We start from the raw sequence: 27,273 nt of genomic DNA on the forward strand, positions 1-27,273 counted from the left end.
TTGCTTCCATCTGGAAGGCCATAATGTCTTTGTCAGTTACTCCATCCCCTGGCAATGTAGCTTGCAGTTTGCCAGATGTGTATTTTCTCTTCTCAAAGCGCCTAGAGGTTTCTTCTCCAGTGCACAGCGCTTTACTTCAGTTCACATCACATGGAGCATTGGAATGCAGCTTGCACAGCAATAGCGCTTTACTTCACTTCACATCACATCACATGGGAATGCGGTTTGCACAGTAATATCTGTTGGAATGGGCAGCTGTCTTTTCTTGGCCCATTCACAGATGCATAGGTAAATGTTCAGATGTGATGTGCCCGTCTGCCATCCTGCATGAAGCCTTTGCTCCGTACCACAGTTTACTAGGCAAATTCTTTACTTTTTGAACAGCTCTCTGTTTTTGCTCCCCCTTCCTCAGGAATGCAGGCATGTTTATCTTTCGTGTGCACCTGGCAGCGCCATTAGCAGGCAGCTTATCTCTTTTGCCTATAACTCTTATACTGTGGCGGCTTCACTCGTTTCAGACAATTCATCCAGATTAACTCTTTCTTGTACTGTTTCTGCTTTTGTTTGCCTTCACGCACCTCGCCCAAGACAGCTTCAAGGCACAAGCTCTGCACATACAGCAAGACTCTTGTTTTCAAAAGCGGCACTTTTCTTGTCATTTTTCTACTCCATGTAATTTTGCAAAATGTCAAAGCGTCTTTTTTTTTCTTGTAATGTGCGATCTTTCAAGAGAACTCACAACCCATTAAATCTTTGTGCTATCTTATCACACACAGATGTTTCATTCTGTTGTACCATTGCCAAACTATAACCACTCAGTTCAGTGCATTTAAAAAATAAAAATGCCATATTTAGTGCAGCTCCCTGCACGTTTTTTTTTCTGCAAGAACAACCCACACTCTATTGCTTGTGGGCTGTTTAATGTGTCAACAACATTTTTCCCCATGTATCACAGTCAACAGGTCACTATTTTCAAAGCATACATCACTTTTGAGGCAACAGCACAAATCCATGGCATAGCATGGGGACAGTCAAAAATACTCCAGGGGCAATTTAGAAAAATATAAATTGTTTTTCCCCCCAACCATTGCAAGCTGGTTCTGCAATTTCAAATCAGTACACAAAAATCGAAAATCCAAATAACATTCACTCACTTTCCTTTTAAGTGAGTCTCTCACCCAATAAAAGCATGGCACAGCCTAAAATGCAATATAACCATTTTAGTGTGTTTCCTTTAAACAGAATTTGCCACCATTAGCACATGGAATTTTACAGTTGCCAAAAGAAAGAAAAAAACTCTTTAGGCTCTCAGCACAGATGTTACTCATTCTCCTAAGCATGGCTCATTCCCCTTCCTCATTATTCAGGAATGCCAACCCTTCAAAAGCATACATCAAAAAAGACGAACCTTCGCCTCCGAACATTACAGCCCCCACTCGCTAGCACACTGGGGCTGAGTCAATGGTTAAATCACTATTCACAATTTGCATGTCAAATCCCTGCAATTATTATTTTTTTTCCTGCCCTCATGACAGAATAGAGATGAGAACTCCGTCTCACTATGCATTCCAAATTACAACTTTAAACTTGGGAAACCACATGATAAAATTCTTTTCTAATTGAGCATACATCTTTCTTAACCATTCATCGGAGTGCTTTAAACAAAGCCATTTCCCGCTCGTTTATTGCCTTGTACTCCCTGGCACCAATCCCATGAAGGGAGTCTTAACCACACAAGCTATCGGCCACGGCAAGCCGACACAACATTGCTGCCTTTTGAAGTCTCAGAGCTGCAGTGAGACCATCAAGGAAATGCGACAGCCTGCTCCCCACTCTACACTGTGTTCTCTCACACCATTTGTCATGTCAGCATGGCACTGCTCTTCACAATCCCACAAAGCTGCCACCAAATGTCTTGATATTGGGCAAAATCTTCCTCGGGGCCAGCCCTTTGAGAGCAAAAATACCCAATTCAGCCCAAAATACAGGTTCTATTGTGCTGAGCAGTGATCTCATGCAAGTGACAAATGACACCCTCAAAGTGTTATTAGCATATTTATTCTAAGCAGTGAATTTCATATACATTTGGGATTCAAGTTACAGAATATTACAAAGCATAACACTTAGAGCAATGCAAAATATAGTGAAACATGGAATTTAGATAAACATAGAGAAACATAGAGAAATATAGAGAAACATAGAGAAACACAGTCTTACGTCCCTTAATCTCAGCACTGGGGAGACCTTGGGCCCTCATAAGCTAGCTGTAAACAAGCCCCGCTCAGAGGACAATGCTGAAGGACACCGTATGAGCCAATGCCGGGCACCTGTTTCTGCACGAATCAAGTCCACAGGCGATCTCCCCCTGATCCATGTGTGCATGGATATTTTATAACTTCTTGCTGTCAGTCACCATGACGCACAGTTCCAGAACTTTCCCTGTGCAACTGGCTCATGGAAAAAACCCAGCTCTCTCTGAGATGCTCCCTGCTCGCTCCTACCCCCTCCCTTGTTCCCATCTGCGCTGGCTGAGGAATGTCTTATCAGTACCTTCCCAGAGAAAAGGAAGATTAGCTTGGGGCCAGGGCTAACGTTAGTGAGGCTGAATATTCTAAGGGAAGCAGGGATGTATTAACCCCATCTGCAAGCTCTAAAAGGCATGCACTCATAGCTTAGTGTTTATAGCGCTTAAGACTGGCTATCTAAGCGCTATATAGGTGCCATGATGTTCCAAACACTCCAAAAACCTATTAGCTACATAGCTGGGGGCCCTCCCTGCCTGTCATATTCCTTGTAGCTCACTACTGCATAATGGAAGTGCTACAACAGACTACTGTCAGCATTTTTAGCACATACTTTGAATACACTATTGGCTTTCAGCGGCTAATGCTGTCATCTAAAGCCCTGATTGGCAAGGTTGCAATTTCGTGTATCACTACAGAGGGCAGGCTGAAGAAGGCGAGTATCTATTGTGTCCTCGTCAGCCATCCACTGCATCACATGTCTCAATTGACTAGCGAGAAAGTATAGTTCGAAGTTTGGGATCTTCAGTCCACCCTTCTCGTATGGCCTTTGGAGGGTCTCTAGTGCCACCCTGTGTCTGCTACTCCCCCAAAGGAAGCCCCTGCAAAGTTTATTGAGGTCTCTGAAGAAAGCGGGAGGGATGTTATATGGGACGTTGGTGAAGGTGTGTAGTAGGCGAGGGAGGGCAACCATTTTGAGAAGGCCCGCTCTCCCTGCCATCGAGAACGGGAGCCGGCCCCAGAAGTCCATGGACTTTGAGAGTGAGTCTTTGGCCCTGACAGTGTTAAGGATATGTTCTGTAGCGGGGTTCCTGCATATAGTTATTCCTAAATATTTGAAGGAGGTTGTTTGCCATTCCAGATCAAGAGGGGGGAGAGACCCATAATGTTCACTGTGCAGTGCGGCTAGAGGGAAGAGACAGGATTTACTCTTGTTGATCTGGATCCCGGTGTGCTTGTGAAAGCAGTCCAGAGTTTCCAGAATATAAGGTAGGAGGTGTTCGGGATCCTGAAGGTACAAGAGGGTGTCATCCGCGTACATGGAGATGAGGTGAGTCGCCCCGTCAATTTGAATGCCTCCGTCCCCGTATTCCTGTCTCAGGTAGGCTGCTACAGGCTCTGCAGCGATGATGTAAAGCATGGGGGAAAGGGGGCAACCTTGACGGGTGCCCCTGCACAGGGGCCACTTATCGGAGTAAGTTCTGTTAGTGCGTACCCTAGCAGTGGGGTTAGCATAGACTAACTGTGTCCATTTTAGAAATACAGGGCCAATCCCCATTTTAGCACAACTTAACCATAACGTCCCTTTAACAATGTTTTTTCACTGAATTTCATAGGTTTTTAGTAGCGCAACTTAACCATAACGTCCCTTTAACAAAGTTTTTTCATTGAATCTCATAGGTTTTTATTAGTGCAACTTAACCATAACGTCCCTTTAACAAAGTTTTTCATTGAATTTCATAGGTTTTTACCAGTGCATGCTATTTTCCTCCAACTTACTAATATCATACTTAGCCAATATAGCAATATTTATGTCCAATTTCAAAATGTTCACCTTAAAACTCTGCCATTTAACACCACCTGGACTAATTTTTAACACTTCAATACACTTCTTGCAACTATTTCAACTAGTTTTGCATCCGTAGACGTCTACGAACATCTGACTTCCTAGTGGACCTTCTGGACAGTGCCACATGACCATACGCTGGCGCGCGGCATGATGACGTGTCTGACAACCCGTCCGCACTTCACAATAAGATCTCTGCTTGGTGGACAGTTCCGAACTGCATTTTCTACTAATCTAGGAACTTCCAACTTCAAAATTTTCCTTGCACAGCTCTAACACCTATTCCTACTCATTATCCATTAACAATCTAGTACATAGTACATACTTTTAGCAAAACTGCTATTTATCTTAAAATGGCATCAGCTAATGCCATCCCTCCTCCCCAAGAGCCACCACCACTCCTGTAATCAAGGAGCATGAGAAACAGTGCCCCCTAACTTAGAAAAAACACACACGCAACATTTTCTCTTGTCCACCTACCCCTCCATATTAGTGTTTGGCTGCTCTTCCCTCATTTCCCTCCCCACCTTTCGTTCTCAGCTCTCCTGCCAAAAAAAATACATCCAAAAACAACAAACGACAAATTCCTTTAGGAACCACCTTTCATAGTTAAAAAATAGAACTAAAAAAAATGTATAGACTCCATCTACTTTATATTTCTCAGTAAAGTACATAGACTAAATAACATTTTCCAACATTTCCATTCGCATTTTGTGTTATGCTAATGGAAATATTGTGGCGTTCATCCTCTGTTCCAGGGACTGGAACGGTGGATACCAGCCCAAGCCAAGCAAGGGTGGATAACGAGGTCTCTGGACCATTATCCCCCCATTCCAGCCCCTGAAATGGGGGATGAAAGCCATTGGCACACTAGGTTCCCAAAGCGGGAACCCGGGGTGCTAAAAAATAGGATTTTTCAGGATGGCCACCACGGAAAGGGAAGGCGAGGGTTCCATACAGGGCCCCTCTTCGCTTTCCCTAGCAGCCTGCAGAAGGCAAAAAGAGAACCCTATGACCATATTACCACGAGCACGTTTTTCTTCCCTTTCAAATCTATCCTAATTTCGAATAACTTTACCACAAAGCCAGACCCAGGTGGACATGGCCAAGGCCACTTTAATCCTATGTTTTGTCCCTTGTGGTCATGGCCAGTAGCCAGATTGTCCGGATCATGACCTTATTCCATGACCCGGACATCTAAATCTAGATCTATAATCTTTTTGCAAACCTTTGTGTAGATTTGTCAAATGGCACCACATGTATAAGCCTTTACAATATTTGGGACCCCCACTCTAATTTTGCTCCCTCCCAACAGAATCCCACCAAACTACACAAAAACATGTATATCTTGATCTATTATCAGTTTGCCAAATGAAGTGTAGATTCATCAAATGGCACCTCATTTATAAGCCTTTACATTATTTTGGAACCCCCTCTAATTTTGCTCCCTCATGACAGAATCCCACCAGACTTTGCATACCCACTCAGAATCAGCCCAGGAATATACTTGCGAACTTTCACAGGATTGGTCGCGAACATCCGAACTGTACCTGGACTTTCGCAGCAAAAAACACCTTTTTTTAATTTTTTTATTCTTGCAGCCATATCCCAGGGGGTCGGTGAGTAATCGCAACCCTAGCTGGTGGCCCCTAGTGCCTCCATCCATTTTTACGCACGAGTGGCCCCTCTCCTTTCCACTGCTGGTGCGAACTAGCAAACTATTCCTACCTCTTGGAATCGACCGCCCTCAAGTGGAGACCCTCCTTGAATAGTGGGAACCTATTATTCATCGTCTCACTCACCTTCCTGAGCTGCTATAGACCACTGAAGAGACCCTGTTTTGGCCATTGGAATTACTGCGTGCACTTGTGCATTAGGCTCCACTCTTCTTAGGGATCGGACTGCCTCTTAGTTAGGAGTGTGTTGGATGTAGAAGGGGCTAAAGACTATTTGAACTGCCTGCTTCTTTCCCCTTTTTAGGTTGTGGACCCATTTCGTGCATTAACCCTTTAGACCCCATTGGTCTTGTATATGTGTATTTAGATAGGATTGTGTTGGCTTCATAAGTATTACTGTGATTTGATGTGTGTGTTTGAAACTCAAAGGCCTTGAAATAAATGTATATGTATTTTTAATATATCTATACCTGACTGGGAGTGATTTGTAAGTGTCTTTTACTCTGTGTGCTCATTGAGGTCTTTCAGTCACCCTCACCCCTCCTGAGACCTAGTCTTGACCGCCGCCAAGCTACCTTGATTGGTCTGGCTTGTCCAGAAGGTTACCCTGTTGCAAGAAACTAGGCTGGCCTCCTGAACCTCTGCCCACCAGATCAGAGTTCAGAAATCCATCTTAACACCCAACAGCAACCCAATTGCGAGGAAAGGCAATTATTTGTCATTGTCCCGTGCTGGGGATTCAAACCCAAGCTGGTGACAAACCAGTGTCACATCACACTGTGCTATTTCAGAGATGCTGGATTTCTTTTGTGTCATTCAATTGACTGCTCGACACATAAAGCCTGTGTCAAGTAGTCTATGGAATGAAAAAAAAGAAATCCAGCTCCTACGAAATAGCATTGGTATTTCAAAGGTGCTGGACAATGGCTTGGTTCGAATCCCCAGCATGCACAATCAAAAAAATACAACCCATATTGAGGAATGCCACTCTTTTAACTGTCCCGTCCTGGAGGCACGTCACGCAACGCCCATCATTTAGGCCACACCTCTCGTTACAGGCCCCCTCGATTTTTCACCCCACTTAAACCACTGCCTCTAGGTATCCATAAATACTCCACCCTTCTGCATAGGACCAAAAGTGTAAACTTGCTTCTCGCTAATTCGCCTGAGGGCTCGCTAACAGGGCAGTTTCTAGCCAATTTGGTGCCGAGGGTGAAACACCAGAATGCACCCGCCCGACTTGCACACGTCACTCCCAAACTACACCTATGTGTCGTGCGACAAAACCCCTCCTCAATATGAATAAATAATTGCTATATAAATGAAGCTGGTTTCATTGCATTGTAATGCAAGTACATGACAGAATAATTGTAATGTGAAAACACAGCTGTTGCTGTCCAAGTAAATGTGTTTTCTGTCACCTGCTCTTAGGGAAGGCTTTGCCTGAATGCAGTTTCAAACTGCCCATACTGGCACATTGCGTTGTGACCAGCCAACCAGAGTCTGAGGGCCCACTGGCTCTGTGTTGAAGGTGTTCTGTTCGTACTACCTCACTTGTATTTCACAAGGGGCAATACTAGACTAACCATATGAATTATTTTCTGATGGAAGGTTATCATTCCAAGATGGACAGTCTGGTACACTATTATTCTACTCTTTCAAAATACCTCTGAGTGGGAAAGGGGACAAATAGCACAAGTGAGGGTTCATGTATGCTTTGAATTAAATCACTGAGCCTTTCAGGACTATAACAGTGATCAGATATCTCTATACTGGATAAACAAGTCTGTGATAAAAGGATTGAAATTCATAACAGATGCATGGCTCGGTGCTCACATCACTGTTCACAACACTCACCCCAACATTAATTTGTTTGTAACCATAAACCATACATACTCATTTGGACAGCTTATGTTTTGGATGCAGGTATACAATGGCTGCACCATCAGACACTCAAATGGGGTACAATGGCTTTTTTGCTTGTTTCAGAAGAATTTTTGATGAGGAAGGGCTGGGTCTCAGTGTGAGCATGCCCAACCCCCAATACAGAAACATCTTTTGGAAATGATATCTGTAGACAGGACAGGATACAGTAGAAGAGAGACCCAATAAACAATGCAGAGAAAGGATTGTACTTTTTGCAAACTTTAGCCTTATCAGTAATAAGCTAATGAAGCGTTTTAAATAAAACTGGCTTCTAATGCACGGTAAAGGGTCCGGAGTTTCTCAGCCACTACATCACTATTACGCAGGCCTCGGGGGTTATTTCTGCAAGAACTAGAAGGCCCATGCTTTATCTAACAGAGCTGGCATTAGCATCTCTTATTAGTGCTGGCTTGCAGCAAGTGAAAATTATGGTGTGGCAGTGTCAAAAGGGCGTTTGGCCAAGTGGATGTACAATTTGAGGTAACTTCTTTGCTTTATGTGTTCATGTGTGGGCACGGTATGGCATGCTCGTCGGAGCCACATACACAAAACATTCCAATATGCTATTCTATGAACATTGGACACATCAGACAAAAACCTGCATTTGTGCTATTACATACTGGAGCGAAACATAGACGTCATTAACCAGTGCACAAAACATTGCTGCACGAATATCACTGTATTGATTTGCCATGGACTAATGTCTGCATAGTGAAACACAATGGGCCTCATTACAAGTTTGCCGGTCCGGTAACAACGGTGCCGGTAAGCTTGCCGGTACCGTTGTTACCGGACCGGCAAACTACGAGTTATGCGAACGGGTGTCTTCCAGCCCGCCAGGTCTGAGCTGGTAGACTGAAAGGCACCTGCTTGCATAGCTAGACGGATGCACCAGCACCATTCATGAATGGTGCAGGTGCATCCGTCCTCCCCATTCCCATTTGAGTCCAATGGGACTCAAATGGGAATGGGGAGTGATATTTTGCCGCACCCCATTGCCGCAAAATTCATGTCTCTGGCGGTAGCTGTGCCGTATTTACTGTCACGGCTACATAGCTCTCAACCATTTATGTCGCAAAGGTGGGTGAAAACACCTGATTTTATTTTTGGCGAGTGAGAGGCCCATTGAAACGAATGGGCGTGAAGTTGGCTTGGCGGGTGAGTCAGGTGTTTACAAGGCGGGTGACACCCGCCAAAAGCGTGTGAGTTGAGAGCTATGCGGCTACCGCCAGAGTCAGAATGAGGCCCAAATGAACTCTACTTTCCTAATCAAGGTGTCAAGTGGACATTTGAATTGCCATCTGGTGTGTGCGCTAGCAGTGGCTGACTTGTTTAGAAAATTAAAAGCCATTTGATGCTGCGCGCATGCATTTAGTCCATGTCCCAAAGCAGCCACTAGAATACTGCAAGAAATGACAGTTTAACTTCCCAGGGATGCGGCATATGTAACTAAACACGTTTTGATGTGGCAAATAAAGAGACATGAAAATAAACAAAATAGTTTAAAACTTTTCTGTGTGGCATCTTAATTCTCTTTGAAGAATGCATAAGTTTTCAGCTAATACTTGTGCTGGCCTGCTGAATAAAAATGCCCCATGTTCAGTTCTTGAAATGTTAAGCGCATACTGTGTAAAAACAATGGCTTTTTAAATAAGCATTCACTTGTAAATTGCCCCACTTGAAAGGCTGTCAACAAAAAGAATGAGGGGCACAGGGTGTGTGACTCCAGAGCATCTTATGCTGCGTTTGGAATATGTATTCCTTTGTTTGCATATTTCGAACGCATCACAGTCATTGTCAGAGAGCAGCCAGCCGAACATCTCAGGGCACAGCAGGCACCTCAAGCTTTCGGCCCGATGAGTCAGCTTCCTGGGTGGGCCCCTTACTGCGCCCTCTCCTGGGGTGTTTAGCTCTAGCTGGGCCAAGAAACGGGGCTGCTCGCTACAGCACTAGCGTTATTGTGAAACTCGGAGGAATGCTAGTGACTACGATGCTCACCGTGACCCGGGCCACTCCAATTAACTACCTCGCAGCTAAAACAGTGACCCTGACCACGTGGTGTAGAAGGGCGTGTACTCAGGAGACGCATTCAAAGAAAGATCATGTGAAGACACGTCCATGAACTAAACGTAACGTGCAGCTCACGTGATGGTAAGCGTTGCAACGTCCCCCGCCCCCAGTCCTTTTTTGATAGGATCTAGGCGCGACAATATAAATAGAGCAGTGGGTGGTGTGTTTGTTATCTTTCTTTTCGTGACGCTTTTGTTGGTAGGTAATGTGGTGCGGCTTTCTTGGTGGTGGTGGTGGTGGTGGTGGTGGTGGTGGTGTTCGCTTCTGTTCTGTTTGTAGTTGGCGAATTGTACGCTTGAAATGTTTTTCGTTTTTGGGCTCGTGCCGGTTTTGTTTGGCAGGATTGGACTACTTGTCGAGTATAAAGTATCGGTCTTTTGAGCTTGGTCAAGGGTCTTCCTACTTTTTTAATTTAGCATCATGCGTACTTTTTTGTAGCGTTTGCGATTCGTAACCCGTTTGTTACTTTTAAAAGTATGTGGTAATACATTAATATCAATTTAGAATATTTATGTATGCATTATATTTGTCAACCTAAATAAGTACACTTAAAGCTACAAATATTGCGTAACATAACTCCAGCTGCTTTTACTTTTTTACTAGTTCATTTATTGTTAGTGTAGCTATCTGGATGCTTCCCATGGCTTGAGTACTAGACAACTAGCCAGTACTGGGGCGGATTATTCTGAACCTCAGAACAGCAGTTGGCCACTGTTTGAGTTACTGAGATGGACACTTTGTCCCGTTTGCCAGGGGTGGACAAAGAACCAAAGGATTTTGAAGTCGCCCCATACTACACATTTTCAGCAAACTCGGCCCTTTTCCTATCGTTTAAGTCGGCTCTCTGCGACTGTGGTTGGACTTGCATGGACCTTTCAGGTGCCTGCCATATGCATTAACTGCCAGGGAGACTGGTTTCCAAGTGAATACATGGCAAGGCCAATAATTGGTGCTAAAGCTCATTGAATGCTTGCATTCAGTCAATTATACTGCATGTGTGGGAGCTGCACTTGAAAATCTGTGGGATGGTTATTGGTTAGAATCCAATCTAGTTATTTTGATCTGATAGCTGTGGTAAAATCCTGGATTTAGTTATGGTTATTTTGTGGTACAGTGCCTCCTGCAAGTGAAACCAATTATGTTGGTGTACATAAGGGAGTAACATATTTGAGGCAACCACAACCTGTGGTTTAAACTCCCATTAGTTGTAAATGACCCTACTAATCCCAATTAGGCTTTAAACCTTTGTTGGAAATACAAACTGGACTTTAATTTCTGCCCTTGGGCAACGATTGGGGGAAAAACAAATATGCTTTAAGTTATATTGTAACCTTGTCTTATATTTAAAGCAGATCTGCGTTGAAATGACATTTCACATGGATATTTGTCTGAGCTTGGAATGCTGAGCCGTGAAGCCAGTTAATGAGTTGTGCATTAACCCCCTTTTCCCTATTGGGGCTTTCTTTTGTGTTAGGTTCTCAGTAACCTAATTGTCCATCATGCTAAATCAATAGATACTTCTGAATATCACTAGGTTTGCGTGCTTTATTGGTTGCTGTGGAAACCATTGAATCTCGGCAATGGCTCAGTGTGAACCTGCAGCAGAAAGCTAGCAGCAGCAAAATTAACCAAGCATGTATTCGAAAATGAAGTCACGGAGTAAAGTGATTATTTAACCATTTTATAAAGCGCGATCACTGATTTCGGAATGTTAATGTTCTTGCTGAAAGGATCCTGTTTAAAAGCTGGTTTGGGCACATCTATCATTACGCTAGCTCTTACCCAATGCAATTTTTTTTTTTTTTTTTTTTTTTTTAAGCAGGTTCACCGACTTCTCAGCCTTTCAGTCTGCCTTTATTGTTGCACTTCTTAACCATCATACATTGCTTCCTTATGCAGATCAACAAGTAGCAGTCAAAAAGGTTGATATGGACTTGTAGGATATAAAGTAACTCACCTGAAACTGGTTGGCTAGATGGAGGCGACTCCAGTGGTCCGATATGTCTGACACCCCTCCATCCACCCGTGGCTTTTCATTTTAACTGTGGCTTGGAGTTTGTTTTCAAATTTGTACACCACAAATTGACACTAAAGTGAACACTGACTGTATATATGGGGACTCTGAAGGAGAGGTTTGTTCCATCCTGTCCTTATCTGCATTGTGGTAGTTGTAGCTTGCATCTGATCACTGCTGAGCAGTAACTGACGGAATGCAAAAAATGAGGCAGGCCCAGACGCCCTAATCCCAAGTGACACGGAGGTCGAGTCTGCTGTGGCTTTCTCATCCCTTCATGAAAACGGGCGTACAGAATAGTATCTTGCATAGTGTAAATAAAATGTGCAGTTTTGCAACCAAGTGCTCTTCAAAGCAGGCACATTTGTAAGCTAATATCTAGTTGACGTTTTTGATTACAAATATCTGCTGGTGTGGACTGCATGTTTTAAAATGGATTGTCACTTATGAAGTTAAAATAAACTTTCATTTGAATGCTCCCTATTGTACAGTCCTTAGCTGACAAAAGCACTCGGACCCAAGGATGCAACAGAATCGAAATGAAATTTAGTATGTCGGGAAGCCCCTTAAACTCCCACCCCCTCCAACAGGCTGCATCTCCTGCAATGCCCCTTGCTTCCAAGTCTTGAAACAGAATGCCGTCCCACAGGACAAAATGAATGTTCCGTAATCCAGACTAGATCCCGGTTGCTTGCAACTCTAGTACCTGTGGCTATTCCCACTCGCTACCTGCCCCATCCCACCAAAAACGCATCCTGCAATATGCAAAACCTACATTTAGCCTGTGTTGTAAATAGCTTAATTGCAACTGTAAATCTGCTGTTGGTGTAACCCTCGGCATTATTTGGCTACTTGCTGAAGTCCTGTTGACAAAGGTGACAGTTGCCATTATGCTCAGCTAATCAACTTTTTCGAGCACTTGCAATCTTATAGCTTGTATGGCAGTACCTGGCAAATGCCTACATGTATCCCAAAACTGCTGGCATTACCAACGGTTTCTTGCATAGGCTCACCTGCTCCCTATTCTCGTGTTTTTTTTATTTTTATGGTTGTAGCAGTAGTTTTTAGTTGCCTAGTTCATTTTTATGGACCCTTGACTGGCCCTCAAAATCCCTAAAATGCTTTGTTTTAAGACCGGGTAGCTGTGTTCCTACTAGGGCACACCAACTTTCCTTATTGCAGTACTTCGCCTGTGAGGTATACAATTGCAGTGACGGATGGGTCCACAGATGCCATGTGTATCTGCACTAACAGTTAGTCTCAAAGGCACCACATCTCTGCCTTTGTAGTTTTCAAAGATCGTGTTTAGATGTACCCAGGTGGCTCCTCAACATATGATCTAAATTGATGTGCCATGAACTTCTGCGATGTGATTGCTCTTGCTTGGAGGGACTGGCCTCTCAAAACATCAGCAATACCTCCTTGCATAAAATTAATCCACCTTTTCTGGTGGGAAAGGTGTCTGAGAAGAAATCTCCTGTAAAATGGATGACTTAGAAGAAAATCTAGCTCCCACCAAGTTTCCGCATGTACCGCTAGATTGGGTGCTTTGTACCACTAGATTGGGTGCTTTGTATGTCGTAGCACTTCTCCCAACGATCTTACTAAAGTGATGACCTTTAAGACACCTCATCCAGAGGCTCAAAAGGAGCAAACTCTAAAGCCTTTAAACACCATCCACCGGGCCACCCCAGACACAACTACTGGCCAGGATGGATAACTTGTGTATATACTAGTACTCTGCACCCCAGAAAGCCTGGGATAACACCCCCGCCCCCTATTCGCGCCAGCTCTGAACTGCCCCAATGCCTATCATTGGCTTAAATGTGTGGGCTGCACTGCATACTACTCTGGGCCACTGGTCTTAAACCTGGGATCCACCCCTTGCAGCTGGAACCTCTTTCTACTCCCCTCAACCAGTGTTGGTCCTTTCTTCTTTGCACCCTCTAGATGGGACATGGATGACTTGGAAAGAAGTTTCAGTTGTCGGCTCCAAGATTCATGGAAATCGGGTCCTGTGTGGCCAGAACAGAGCCACTAGAATGGCCTCTGCTGAAGGTTCACCATCTTAATTGCCAACTTCATGAGGAGGTAAAGGCTTGCGAGTGGTGGCCGCTCGCCACCAATTGTACACATGCAGCACACAAGTTTTACTTGCCAAAAGCCAAATATCACTAGCCAGTAGCAAGTGTATATTTTGTACCCTGCTTACAACAGACCCCTTATGTCCATCACAGCTGCCCACAGACATGGGAAGGAGCCTGGAGCATAACTGGGGATTGTTGGTGTCGGACCTCTTTGCTTTACATCATAATGCTGTGTCCATGAATTCTTTCATGCTGAGGAATGCCTCCTGCTGCAGGAATCTGCTGCCTTCCTGATGGAAGTCTTGTCTTGAACCCTCCCAATTATTGTACCGCTAATGGGTGCTTCGGGTGCAGTCATGCCTATGGAACCAGGAATACACCAGGCCATAGGTTTTCATTTGAAAGCTTACTATATTTATAGATGTTACCCTTCTCATATGTTCTTTTAGTACTTTCCTTAGGGTTCAGTCGCATTATATGATGCAATTATTTCTTTGCATGAAGATAATCATTTAGGTTATGAACAGTTCCTGATGCTGCTGCTGTTTTTTTGCTTACTTTACTTTACCTGTATATGCCCCATATTTGTATGCTTTGTGGTCTGTTTTGTATGTAGTAAGTGATTAATTGTTATTACATGTTTCACCGTACACAACTCTGATACGGAAGCATTCATCATTTCACTATCGAATATTGCACCTCTATGGTTAATGCTGCAGGCAATGCCTGTTCTGTAGGTTCTTGTACTAGAAATAACACTGCAATAGAATGTTGTTTATATCATACATTCATTAATGAAATGCATAGTTCATGATGTCTCCTGATCACTCTTGACATTTTGCCAACATTATAATAAGAATCCCTTGTAGAGACATTTCATGAAAAGTAAATGCACATGTGATGTCATCTTTGATGTCATGGGTGTTAGTCCTTGCAGTAGCACGAGTTATGGTTGCTTAGCTTACCATAACTGGCAAATTTCTGAGGTTTTTCGGTTTTACCATAATGTCACCATAACCTTTTTCCATTGAATTTCATAGAATTTTAGTAGCGTAACTTAACCATTATGTCCCTTTACAATTTTGTTAGTGAATTTCATAGGTTTTTTAGTAGGACACTGTAACCAAACTGTTGCTTTAGCATAGTGTTTTCTGTAAAGATGATGGCCGTTTGGTACTGCAACTGAACCATAACGTTCAATTGACAAGGGTTTGTTACTGATTCCTTGGCTGCCTTCATTCAAGTGTGGAAAGGCCAAATTGTCTGGTCTATATATCCATTCGTACTACCACCTTTTTCTAAATAGTGTTGGTGTATTTTAGTAATTACAGATAAGTGTTGGGTTTTTGAGTAGTTTCTCTTCTTTGTGACACCATTGCATGGTGAATTTGTGCCACACGGTACTGGCTGAGATGACTACAGATGAGCAATATGGACGTTTCCTAGGGAGACTGCACCTGGCAGGCGCATGTGCAGTCTTAACAAATATCTGTAGGACTCTATTTTGTCCGCATCTTCTACAAACATTTTAAATGTTTGTGGAAGCACATCGGTTGCACACCTATACCCATGCATAGGTCATCCACTGTGTGCTGGTAACACCTCCCCTGCCCTACGGATTCATAATAGGCTACCGCATTTCAAGTACTCCTGCCGACGACGTAGGTGGCTCTGCAAACCTATCTATGTGACTGAAGCACACCTGGCTGTGTGACGCCCACTGGTAAACAAGGAACAGCAACCCACAGTGTAACGGGGGCGTGTTAAATGTCGCATTAATTTGATGTGCTGCTTGCCTTTTCATGACTCATGAAACACACATCGTGTGTGCACTGAGCAGTGTCAAGAGGTCACCTGTGGGTCGTACAGTTGAAGAAAACCTGTAACTGCAGGAGGGACAGTTTGTAGCGAGTCTGCAAAATGGCAAAGCTGCTGCAGCTTGGTCACGCACATACTAGTGCAAGTAAGCAAACTGCAGAATGTGCAGAGCGCAAACAATGTTGGTGTAAAGTACTGTACCTGCATGGGTCGCACATAATAAATGCCTTCCTGCTCCATATAATGAAGCTTTGTTTCGCGTTGTAGGCATCTCCGTGAATGTGGCGTAACATGAAGTGTTTGTATGGCATGTGACGACTGAAATTAAAGCACAAGGGACCATTGGGCATTCTACTGCCCTTCCAACAATTACGTAGGGTAACGTCATGTACAGCATTTGCCATGGGCAACAAAAGGGGCACTCCTGTAGGGCAGCAGAGTTCTAAAACATCCTTGCAGACCATATGCCGCGCTACAGACCCTTACCTGACAAAGGGCATTGTTTTGTGCATGTACAACACGCTACTCTACAGTGGTAAGGTACTTGGACGTGTGTGGGAAGGGTGCGGCTGGGAGCATGACAATGACTCCCATCTATGTAGGTGAGGGCCACCCAATAATTCCTTCTCTGTGCACGTCCTCATGATATCCATGCAGGTGCTGCCCCTTCTGTACTGGGCCTTTCCTGCTGTTCCTTTTGTGGCGTGTATCAGAAGACCGTAATAAATGGAAATTAACTGGGAAAGGAAAAAAGGAAATGAAGGCACTTTTCAGAGATGAAAAATGGAATTCCGTATAACAAGCTGTACAATTTTCCCTCCACAATGAACAATATTGGCATGATTGCATGTCACACAGACAAACCAAATCATCACTTCATTGTAGGTACTCATAGCACTAGACATGCACATAGATTCCAAAATGAGCAGCCATCGCAGTTTCACTTTCAATCCATGTATTTTGAACTCCCATAGAACCTGCATGCTGTGGCTCCTGAAACACAGCCATAACCGCACCTGCTGCATTTCTGTCCACAAATACACCGTGTACCACAGTCTGTGCATACACACCACACCCAGGAACCTTATTGACCAATCCAATAGCGTCTACAGGCTTTATATGGCCTGTCATCTGCAAAAGGGGCGTATCTAACACATGCCACCCTGAAACTATTGCAATATTCTGCGCGTGCAGGAGTGGGAACAACTTTCTACCAGGGTAGGGGACATCATTAGTTGTGGCGGCTCTTATATTTTGTTTTTTTCTTGCAGTTATTGTTTTTTTTTTTTACGTCGGCTCACATTCTTACAATGGTGTTCAGTGCAGCATGTAGACTGTGAAAGAAAATGTCATTGCCACTAGTCAACAAAAAGATATGCCATTTCTTTTGAAAATGTCATATATATATATATATATATATATATATATATATATATATATATATATATATAACAAATGTTCTCACCGAGTACATCCAGCAGCACTCAAGTTACACATGTTTCTCGACCTCTGGCTGACAATAGGAATCATTGTATTAGTTCCACACTATTCTGGGGGGGTATACATGAGAAGCACCTTGCCAGTGGGAAAAATGTGCTGCACTTCTTTAATCATTTAGTTGACAGTACACACAGGAGCAAGGCACGGAACCCAAGGCTCCAAGTGCACAGACACAACCTGTACAGTTCCAGAAGTGGCCATGTGTTGACCTTCTACAAGCACTCGGCTGAAACGGCATGCTTTGACACTACACCACAAAGCCTCCAAACCGACATTGCCACAAAAGCCTTTTTGGAGGGCATACACAGATCTTCCACAAAGGTATCACCCTGTAACGCTCACCTGATTCCCGTAGAGGTGCCGGTCTAGACTGGGCGTATACCCCATCTTCAAAGGTGATGTGTAACACACGGCTGGCTCTTTGGGCTGGACCTCTGTGCACTGTATGTCTGACTCGAAGGGTAAGATGTCTGCAGATAGAAAATATGGGATTAAGGAACTGGGTTATTGAATGTCTCTCTTCTTCCCTTTCTCTTCTCCTGTAGAACCCCAAAGGTTAACGCTCTCACCTTAGGTAAGTGAACGCCGTGCTCTCCATCTGCCTCGGGGCAGGGTGCTGTAACCAGTTTCTTCACTGGATAAGGGGAGCAGGCCTCTTGACTTCAGAGGACTGCTGTCCGTCGGTTACTGCACGAACGGTAAGTTTCGAGTAATTCTAATGTCTTTAAAGTCTTTAGTAATGATGTCTCTTGTTTTGCAGGGTTCCGGCGATGGCGGATGATGGGCTGAAGTGAGTTGAAGATGGAGCCCGTGTGATGAATAGAAGCGCCTGGAAGCACGTAAGTAAGCGCTTGTTGCCTGCTTCACGATGCGCTCTAACTGTCTTTTTATTTTGCTCTAACTGTCTTTTTATTTTGCAGGTACAAGTTCGGAGCGGCTGCAGGGTGCCGGAATACCCACTGGGTTAGATGTGGAAAGGAGTCATGGCACTTGAGTATTAAAGTTCCCCAATGTCTTTAAACGCACCATGCGGGATGCAGCGCCGAAGGCCTCCGGAGCGTGCGACGAGTTGGTAAGCTTTTGTCTTTCAGATGCCGGAATGCAGTGCGAAGACCTCCGGAGCGCACAAAGAGTAGGTAAGCCTTTGTCTTTCAGATGCCGGAATGCAGCGCGAGGCGTTGGTGACAGCTGATGGACCAGGTAAGTGAAGCGCTGTCACAGAAGACCGTAATGCTAACCTGTTCTTTCTTGTCTTTATAGGTGTTGCTGAAGACTGGATTCAGGATGGTAAGCCTTTTTCCTTGGGCCCAGGATCAGATGCAGAAGACACGATGAGCGTTCTGCTGCAGAGGATGCAGAATAACGCAAAGCAAGATTCATCCATCGGGTGTGGTTTAAATAGCCTCCTGTAGTGCTTAGGTGTCTCCTTCCACAGCCACGCCTAGGTAAGAAAAGAGTTCCTGCTTTCCAGAAGAGTTCCAGTGTTCTGAGCTTAGGGAGTGGCTCCTGCCCCACCCAACAGGAAAAGTAGTTCCAAACAGAAGAGGATCAGAGGCTCAACTGGCAGGCAAGTAAGCAGCATGGTCTGCTGCAGGTAAGTCCACCCAAGCATTATGAGCCCGGCGCTTCCAGCGCTGGGACTGGGCATATTTATGAGCCTGGTGCCACTGGCGCCAGGACTGGGTCCAAAAGGTCGGCACTCGGAACCTGGGTTATGGATCTGCTTCCAAGGGAGTTGGGAAAACCCTGACCTTTTGGGAGCAGAGATCATGACACACCCATGACAAACTGTATCTTGCCATGTTTGCCAGCCGCACTACAGAAACCAATGAAAAGAATGATGGCTGATCCTTTTCTGTGACACACATTGAGCACCCGATTGGACAGTCCCATTTCCATTGGCCAGCATGGTTAGAAGCGCAGAATGTGGCAAATGCCTTTCCCCAAGTACCGTGAGGCGCTAGGGCCTCCCACAGAACACACCATATGTGGCTCCCTATTCAACAGGGGCAATTATGTACACTGTATGCTAATGTACACAAAGCAGCTCACTTCTGTGGCTGTAACAAATCTACAATGGCCTCCATAACCATAAGTCACCACTTCAAATGTATGCAGACACCATCGTACAAGCTATGTTTAAATACTTGTGCCACGTGCACTACACGCCCCATCTTCAATTGAGCCTTCCAGCTTTCACCTTGGGCACATTTTAGCATTCATGCAAAACGGTCCATTTGGTTTGCTGAACGGTATGTAGGAGGCTGTTTACATTGGCCATGTGTTACATGTGCTGCTGAGCACTACCTACAGGTCTTTGAAGGACAGCAAACTCAAATGGTGACATGTGGCTCCCTATTGTGCAACGGGCAATTATGTGCACATATCCTAATGTACGCATAGCAGCTCACTTCGGCTGCTCTACCAAGTGCACAATGTTCTCCACAACCGTCAGTCTGCATGAATTTCAAGTATATAACTGCATTATGTTGTGGTGGCTGTGATGAAGGACTAGCCTGCTGGGTGCATGTCCTTTGGCCATGCACCCAAAAGTCTAGGCCTTGCCCACACCCAACATAACAAAGCCATGCAGGTGGACATGTAGGCATGTGCCACAATTCAAAAGGCAACCTAAGAGCCAGCACTTTTACCCAACCTCGGTACCCTAAAGCAGGAATGCATGCACACATGTTCCACTTACTGTAATGCACAAACATACCACAGGTTTGTCACTGCTACCCACTTCCATTGTAATAATGGCAACTAAACGCAATTGTCACAACATTGGTCCTGCTCTCCACACTGTACTACGTGCACCCAAGCAGTACTGCATAGTGCACTGCAACACTTACTAATACGCACAATGCACACTACACAAGCGCATGTGAGAACCAGTTGCACCGTAACCACTTCCATATTTACCCTATTCCATTAGTGCACACAGTACATGACTGCTCACTGCATCATCTCCACCATAACTGTACGATGTTCTACCAATTGCCACACACGCAACCAACAATGTGTTCAATGCAGCCAAATCACACAAAGCAACAATGTGGCACCGACTTTCAACCAGTGGACATAACTTCTGTGCAAGGGCTGCAGCTGCACACCATAGTACACCCTACTTGTAAATGTGCATGTCTTGTGGCATGCACACCCCTTCTGCAAATGTACCTCTCATCACAGGAAGACCTCGCTGCTGCTGCAGCTGGCATGCCATAGAACCGCAAATTGGTGTACTATGCATGGATACTGCTGGGACACCACCGTCTTCTTCTAAGATGTCACATGCAGCACATGGGGCCCCCCCCCCCCGCACGAAACTTCGCGTAACTTGCCAGAAAAATTCAGAGCCAGCCAAAAATGAGGATTCCTCCAGGGGGAGCAAGTTGTAAGTGTAACGCTCACCTGACTCCCATGGAGGCGCTGGCCTAGTCTGGGTGGCTGTGGCCTCTTCGAGCGTGATGCGCAGAACTCGGAACACCGACTGAACAGGACCCTCAAATCTTGCTTGTCTGGCCCGTAGGAATATCCTTCTGCAGATGAGAAAGGGGATTAACAGTCTGCGGAATAGTGTGCTTGCTTCCCTCTTCCCCCACCCCCTCTTCGTTCTTCTCTAACTTCCTCCGAAATCCCCGGTTGAAGCTCACCTTATGGTTTGAAAGGATGAACTCTCCATCCTGCTTCTGGTGCAGGGGCGCGTGTTTGTCCAGTTACTTCACTGGTTTTCAGAATGGCGCTGGCAAAATCCACTTGACTTTTCCGAGCGGAACGCTGTAAGTATGAAGATTACAAAAGTTCAAGTGTTGAGCCTCCTTTTCTGTTGCCTTCCTAACCTGTGATCTGTCCTTTATTTCAGGTGCAGAATGAAGGCGATGCGTTGAGGGATTGAATTACCGATGTAAACTCAGGTGAGTTAGCGATGGGGGCGATCCCTCTTAATGTCTTTATATTCCTTCAGTAATGTCTTTTGTCCTTTCCCCATAGGGGCCGGGGTGCGGTACCTGCCAACGAAGCGGCGCCGACCCGAAATGAGGAATGATCCACCAACAGAAGACCGGTAAGTGTTATGGTGGAAAATTAGGCTTTCCTCATATGTTCCTTGTGCTCACCTTTTGTCTCTTCTCTCCCCTAGGCGCAGAGATGTGGCGACCGGTGCAGACAGTCACGGTGGAGCCAGAAGAACTCCCGAGGATAGGTGAGTGAAGCGCGGTGCTGCAGCGAGCAACGCGGTGCTTTTAAATGAGAAGTCTTTTCTCAGGTACGCTGGCGTGAAGGTTCCGGATGCAGGTAAGAAGTTTGATAAAATTCTTGGTTTTCACCTTTCTCTTCTCTCCTTACAGGATTTCCAGGATCGTGGCTGGAGACCAGATGCAGGAGCAGACACAGTGAGCGTTCAGCTGCTTGGATGCAGAACAACGCGAAGCGTGAGCTACTGTCTGGGCGTGGCTTAAATAGCCCCCAAAGTAGTTCCAGGTAAGTATCCTTCCCTGGCCACGCCTGAGTGGAAAAAATAGTCCCAATGAAAAAATAGTCCCTTTCAGGTCTCAGGGAGCCCTGAATCTTGCAGCATGGTCTGCATCAGGTAAGTGCACAAAAACACCTTCCTTTATGAGCCTGGCGCCTATGGCGCCAGGACTGATGTCCAACATGAGCCTGACGCCAACGGTGCCCCTATAAGGGGCCGCTGGGCCTTTACCCGGGGGCATGATGCCTGCTCCCGGGGGTGCTGGGCCTGGCCTGGTGCTCCGGGGGTAGGCATGACAGTAAGCCGCCGAGAAAGTGCTCTTTGTAGGAGTTTAGCAACTTAACCATAACTACACAGCTGCTACTGCGGGCCGTGTATAGTGAAAACAAGCTAAAACAACCTCTACTTATTCCGGAGCGCTGTAACTATATGGGGCTGTATCTCTACTTTGTCTCCCGCCCTCAACCTCTTTCTAGGTCAGGCTCCCGTCATGTTTCTCTATTGAAGTGCTTTCATCCATTCCCTTCATATCATGTTGGTCTATATTCCCCACAATAGTCAGTACGTTTTATTTCTTTGCAATTTATACTCGTGTGCCTGTGTTCTTCCAGGACCCTCCTTTTGTGGTCTATCCGCAATGTATGGGCCTCTCCTTTTGGGCCACAGTTGGCTTAGCCGAGAAGTCGGGTATTCGCAAACCCGGAACCAACAAGAACCTAATTCTGCATACACACTTTTGCGGACTGGTCAAGCTGTAGGTGAGGGCGGCCATGCCGGAGAAGCCCTGGATCTCACTGCAATTACAGGGTACTATAAATGGGTCACCAAATGAAGGCACCCTGCTAGCAGGTGTCCCAATAATATGCAAATATAAGGTTTTCCCCTGTCGGGGGGGGGGGGGAATATTATATCGTGCTCGTACACAGGGTTTCAGAGCACGACGAGACCAGGAGATGGATAACAAAGTTTATAATCATAAAAATTGCCATAAAAAACTCTGCTGCCTGAGAACGCTCTGCTGAAACATTACAAGGGCAGCACATTAAAAGGGAACACAGCATCATTGACATGAATAGGGTGCACATTCTAGCATCAGATTGGTGAGGGGCCTATAGGGAAACATGATGATGATTGGCCACCATCTCTCTGTTGCTCTTGGTGCACGTGGGTCACCTGAGCTCATCTCTGGAGTGAAGGTCAGGGCAAGGGAGCAACGCATCTAACTAAACAGGAACTGAATGCAGAAATAATGGCACACTTGCATGAATAGGGGTACTTGGGTCACATAAGCTAATTTATTGGCACTCTACCTTCACTTTGATACTGCAATCTGCACCCAGGCGGCAGCCCTAAGGGTTTGATCTGCCCTGCTTGGGTCCTCATGATATAGGTACTGTTATATTTCTGGGAGAATATATTGCTACATATGATTAAGGCTGTGGTGGGGGTCCTGGAGTGATAGGGGCGTGGGAGGGTCTGATGGATGGCTGTATGAAAGGAACAGGGTGGGGTGATTCTGAGCTGGTGGGCTCTGGCCTGGCAATGTGAGGGTATGGGCAGTTTAATGGAGAGGAATGGGCACTTGGACTTATGACTGGTTGCTCTCTTCAGAGCGCATTCCTTCTGAAATGATGCTATGTGACTTGTAACAAGGCACGGCTGGCTTCTGTGAACAGAGCTCGCAAGGGGACGATGGGTGTGGGCTGGCTGTGCATGGGGATGAGAGAGCTGCATTTCTACAGAGATGGATTTTCGGGCCTAGTAGGATAGCGTTGGACCCTAGTTCAAAATGGTTTCCTAATGCGGGGCTAGAAGCTATGGTGTATGTTATTTTCTATGGGATGTGGTGAAACCGAATGCTGCAGGAGGTGGCTACACCTCGTGTTGCCCCCCCAACACCTTTTGGTTTACATGTTATGTGGGGGGGGAAGGATCTTCTCCTTCCCAACATTACCTAGCCTACTCTGCTGTCATAGAAATGGTGCAACCTCTCAGACTTAAGACCTGCAAATTCGATCTTGAAATTGACCTCCCCCTTTTATCTTGCAGTTTCTTCTAGTTGCCAACAAAGCTTCAGTATGGCTACTCTTATCTTCGTTGACCAAGAGAATGGTGCTGCCAGCAGACATGGTGCATCAAAGGACCGCATGAGGCTGCCATCTTCCAGTGAGTAGGAGGTGCAAATAACCATACTAATGTATTCTTCAAAATTAGATCTGGGAGGCGTTGTTCCAACCTATAGTGCCATTTGTAGTGTGTGCTGAAATTAAGCACTTTCTGTGGCTTGCATCTGCTAATTCATAATTGGGCATATTCTGCCACCCGGAGCAGCATTCTTTCTCGAACCACTCTCCTGATAAGTCGGTTGAAGCAGTCCACGTGACTAACCATTCCTTAACACTGACCGGCATGGTATATGCACTTTGTGCTGGGGGCAGGTGTGTACTGTAGGAGCTGGAATGGATAGTGTTAATTGGGTGGGTATGTGTTATGAATGCATGGCACAGTAGCATTTGGTGTGAGTTCATATTTACATGTGGAAAAAGCTGTAGAGCTGGTCTGTTTCTGCGCACAGCATGAGGTACATAATGTCTTACAGACTGAACTACATGGTCTAATGAGTTTCTGCACAAGAAGCAACTTGGTGGCGAGGGCTTGAGGAGTTGCTGGTTACTCCCAGCAGGGTCTGACTAATGAATGCATCTATAAATGACGCCTCATAAAAGCATGATTCTTGTAGTGGCCACTGATCTCCTACTATTTGTCTAGGGAGTAAGTGTATTTTGGCGTGCAAGTGGGATTTGCTCTTAATTTGGTATGATCGTTTTTTGTTAGTGCTATTGTGGGCTTCAGCCGGGGTGTTTTTCCCTCACTATTGTGAGTCAAAAATAACTACCCTCCCCTATTATGGAATGAATCAAACCACATATAACTAGGTTCTAGGCGAGAAATTGTGTTTGGGTAACACATAAACCATTTAGTGCTAGAGAAATTCTTTCTGCAATGCAGGGTAGAAAACCTGTTAACTGCCATTGAGAATTGCATAAAGCTTGGACATCTCACAAGCAGTAAAACTAATTTTGCCATTTCGAACAAAGTTTGAAAGAATGTCAACTACTGCTACCAGTGTTGTCTTCTGGCAGAAACCCCTGGTATCTTGGCATGCTGTTTCGCCCCTGCTTGATGCTTAAAAACACCAGGTTAGCTTGTACTGGCTACTTACTCCCAAGACTTCTGGAGCTGTAACCAATGTAGTCATGTGACCTCAAAAAAGAGCAATTTGGAATTAAATACATTGTAATTCATAACTTGAATTATGCAGTAGAAACCGGTTACTGAAATTTAGAATACCTACATTGGCTGTTAGTAACTGAGCATGTCATATATTGCGAGTTATGCGACTCGGGGAAAGGCCATTTTACACGAATCTCATGGTACTCCTAACTGATCATGATCAATTCTCTTCAATAGCATTTTCCTAAATTATGATGAATTGACTTTTATTTTCTTTCTTTGAATGTAACATGCTCTTTTCTTCACTAGCTAAAGTGTTTTCTGAGCAGTGTCGGACCCAAGGCCTTCACCCTGGTAAAGTCAATGCTGCGCCATCTGCAAGGAAGGCCCTTTGTAATGCAAATGTGAATCTTGGCAAAGTTGCACTGGTTTCAAAACCTAAGCAAACGAAGAAACCAAAAGAGGTGAAAACATCTGTGAAGGTAATTGTAGTAGTCTTCATTGGATAAGTGACCAACTTTTTACCTGGTTTACTATGAATGTCATGCATGAAGGTCTCCCATGCTAGACGCCTACAGGTTTTGTTATTGGTGAATGTATCCTACAATTTATTGTAGGAAGTATATAACTGGAACTATTAATTTTCTCCTAAGCCGACTGAAAATGCATGATTTTTCTAGCACCTATGTTTTCTTGCATGTGTAGAACACTGCTTTGCATGAGGCAGGGTGCCTCCAGATTTTCTCCGTAAAATAAACGGCTGATGGAATGTCCTACCAGTAATGTGATTGTACAGGTGTCTGAACTAACGTGGTCAATACAGCTGGTTGAACCATAACTATGACACTACTTTCCGTCAACCATGCCACGGGGTCTTGAGTTTGTATGCATGTTACTGATCATGTAAGGATGTGAAATATTTGTCTCACTGTAGATCCAAAAAGCACCGTCTGACGAATACCCAGAAATTGAAAAATGCATTCCATACAACCCACTTGGTAAGAATGGAATTTTGTAACTTCACCCATTTTATTGATGCAAGTAATTGTCTTGCTGTTGCCCTCAGTGAAGGCTCCTCAGTTAATGAGTCCCTTGCCCACTACAAAAGTACTTGTACCACATTTGATTGAATTTCCTAGCCAAGTCTTCATTTTATATTGTGATTTCATAGCAGCAGTGAACTGTTAATTTGTAACCTGTTGCAGCTAGACCAGGTGTTTTCCTTGCCACATGTTTTGCTGGTAATGCTTTGCACTTAACATTACCACTTAATTTTCCACACTACAGATTTTGAATGTTTTGATGTCCCTGAAGAACATAGACTGAGTCACTTGTGCCTGGCTGGTGTACCCCTTCAGACACTGGAATCGAACCGATTTGACAGACTCGTAAACCTTCTACCCTCACCCTTAAAACCATATTCCTTCACATGGGAATCAGGTTGGTACTGTGACATGAAGAGGTGCTCAGTCACACAGCAATCCCCTCTTGCATTTCTTTAGCTTGCCGTGAACACTGTGAGGATTCTAGTGTACTTGCATTACATGGAACTTATTTCAGTTTAAGGGTACAGGAAAGATATGAATTATTCCTTCCATGATTGTTTTGTAGTTTTAGTTCCTCCCTTTGATCTGTGGCGGATGCCCCGTCCCATGGTATAGCAGATACTAAATGCGTTGCTTCAATCTGCTTGCTGTTCCGTAGTGTGCACTGCCACTTGGTCATCACAAAAGGCTGTTGTCCAGCAACTGGAAGAGTAACTTTTTTTTTCTTCTCTTGTAGAGCTCCTGTACTCGCCTTTCCGGTTTTCGCTGAACAAAGAGCCAATTGATTTGCCACCAATGTGGGAAGTTTGAATGGATTTCAAATTTCACAAAATAAGTTTGCACATCGTTTTTTTTTTTTTAATGGTTGTAATGTAATAAAAGCTTGTTCACTTTTGATTTGGTTCCGATCCTAAATTGCAAAAGGGCTCCAGGGGTGTGGCGAGGTTGTATCCTAGCTTGATGTTTGCCTTCCAAACCCCTGCCAAGGGGCCATTGTTGCTGCTTGATCACTGTCTTGTGTGTACCTCAAACTTCCACCAATAACGACGCAGTAAAAAAAATAGATCCTGTGAGTAAACTGCGTCCAGGCCTAGAATAGGCATCACTAGTGGATGGTTCTTAATCTTGGCAACTTGTGTGCATGTGGCGTATACGTCTGGGGTCATCCTACCTTTCTTCTGTTTGGGCAAATGCTTATTTCCATCAAATAGTATACATCAATAATGCATTAACATGGTAAAGATCAAATTACTTAAGATAACTTGCTGTGCAATAGCAGGGCACTTTCAATATACGAATGAACACACTGGGCAGTAAACCAATTGGCTGAGGATGGAAACAT

General features: G+C 44.8%; 1 protein-coding gene across 4 annotated transcripts; it reads left to right on the plus strand.

Annotated features, from left to right (window-relative positions):
• The first annotated feature begins 9,858 nt into the window (after window positions 1-9,858).
• LOC138582696 (securin-like) lies at window positions 9,859-26,828 on the plus strand. 4 transcript variants are annotated; one of them, XM_069654258.1, is made up of 6 exons: window positions 9,859-9,959; window positions 23,701-23,817; window positions 25,195-25,367; window positions 25,820-25,883; window positions 26,173-26,325; window positions 26,668-26,828. In XM_069654258.1, exons 2-6 carry the CDS (start codon window positions 23,730-23,732, stop codon window positions 26,739-26,741), a joined length of 552 nt encoding a protein of 183 aa, XP_069510359.1. In that variant the 5' UTR covers window positions 9,859-9,959; window positions 23,701-23,729; the 3' UTR covers window positions 26,742-26,828. The 4 variants fall into 4 exon arrangements, with proteins under 4 accessions (XP_069510359.1, XP_069510356.1, XP_069510357.1 ...); XM_069654255.1 differs by lacking the exon at window positions 9,859-9,959 and adding an exon at window positions 10,475-10,640 and having other exon boundaries at window positions 25,195-25,370; XM_069654256.1 differs by lacking the exon at window positions 9,859-9,959 and adding an exon at window positions 10,475-10,640.
• The last annotated feature ends 445 nt before the right edge of the window (window positions 26,829-27,273 follow it).

The sequence above is a fragment of the Ambystoma mexicanum genome, chromosome 3q (assembly GCF_040938575.1).
Source record: "Ambystoma mexicanum isolate Mex_15411 chromosome 3q, UKY_AmexF1_1, whole genome shotgun sequence".
In the NCBI taxonomy this organism is placed as follows: domain Eukaryota; kingdom Metazoa; phylum Chordata; class Amphibia; order Caudata; family Ambystomatidae; genus Ambystoma; species Ambystoma mexicanum.

What these genes read in the sequence shown, in the direction of transcription:
- LOC138582696 (XM_069654255.1), top strand. Translation starts at nt 10,490, where the DNA reads ATGGACACTTTGTCCCGTTTGCCAGGGGTGGACAAAGAACCAAAGGAT. An exon ending in GACTTGCATGGACCTTTCAG is followed by an intron (nt 10,641 to 23,700) that starts GTGCCTGCCATA and finishes TTTATCTTGCAG; the next exon opens with TTTCTTCTAGTTGCCAACAA. An exon ending in TGAAAACATCTGTGAAGGTA is followed by an intron (nt 25,371 to 25,819) that starts ATTGTAGTAGTC and finishes GTCTCACTGTAG; the next exon opens with ATCCAAAAAGCACCGTCTGA.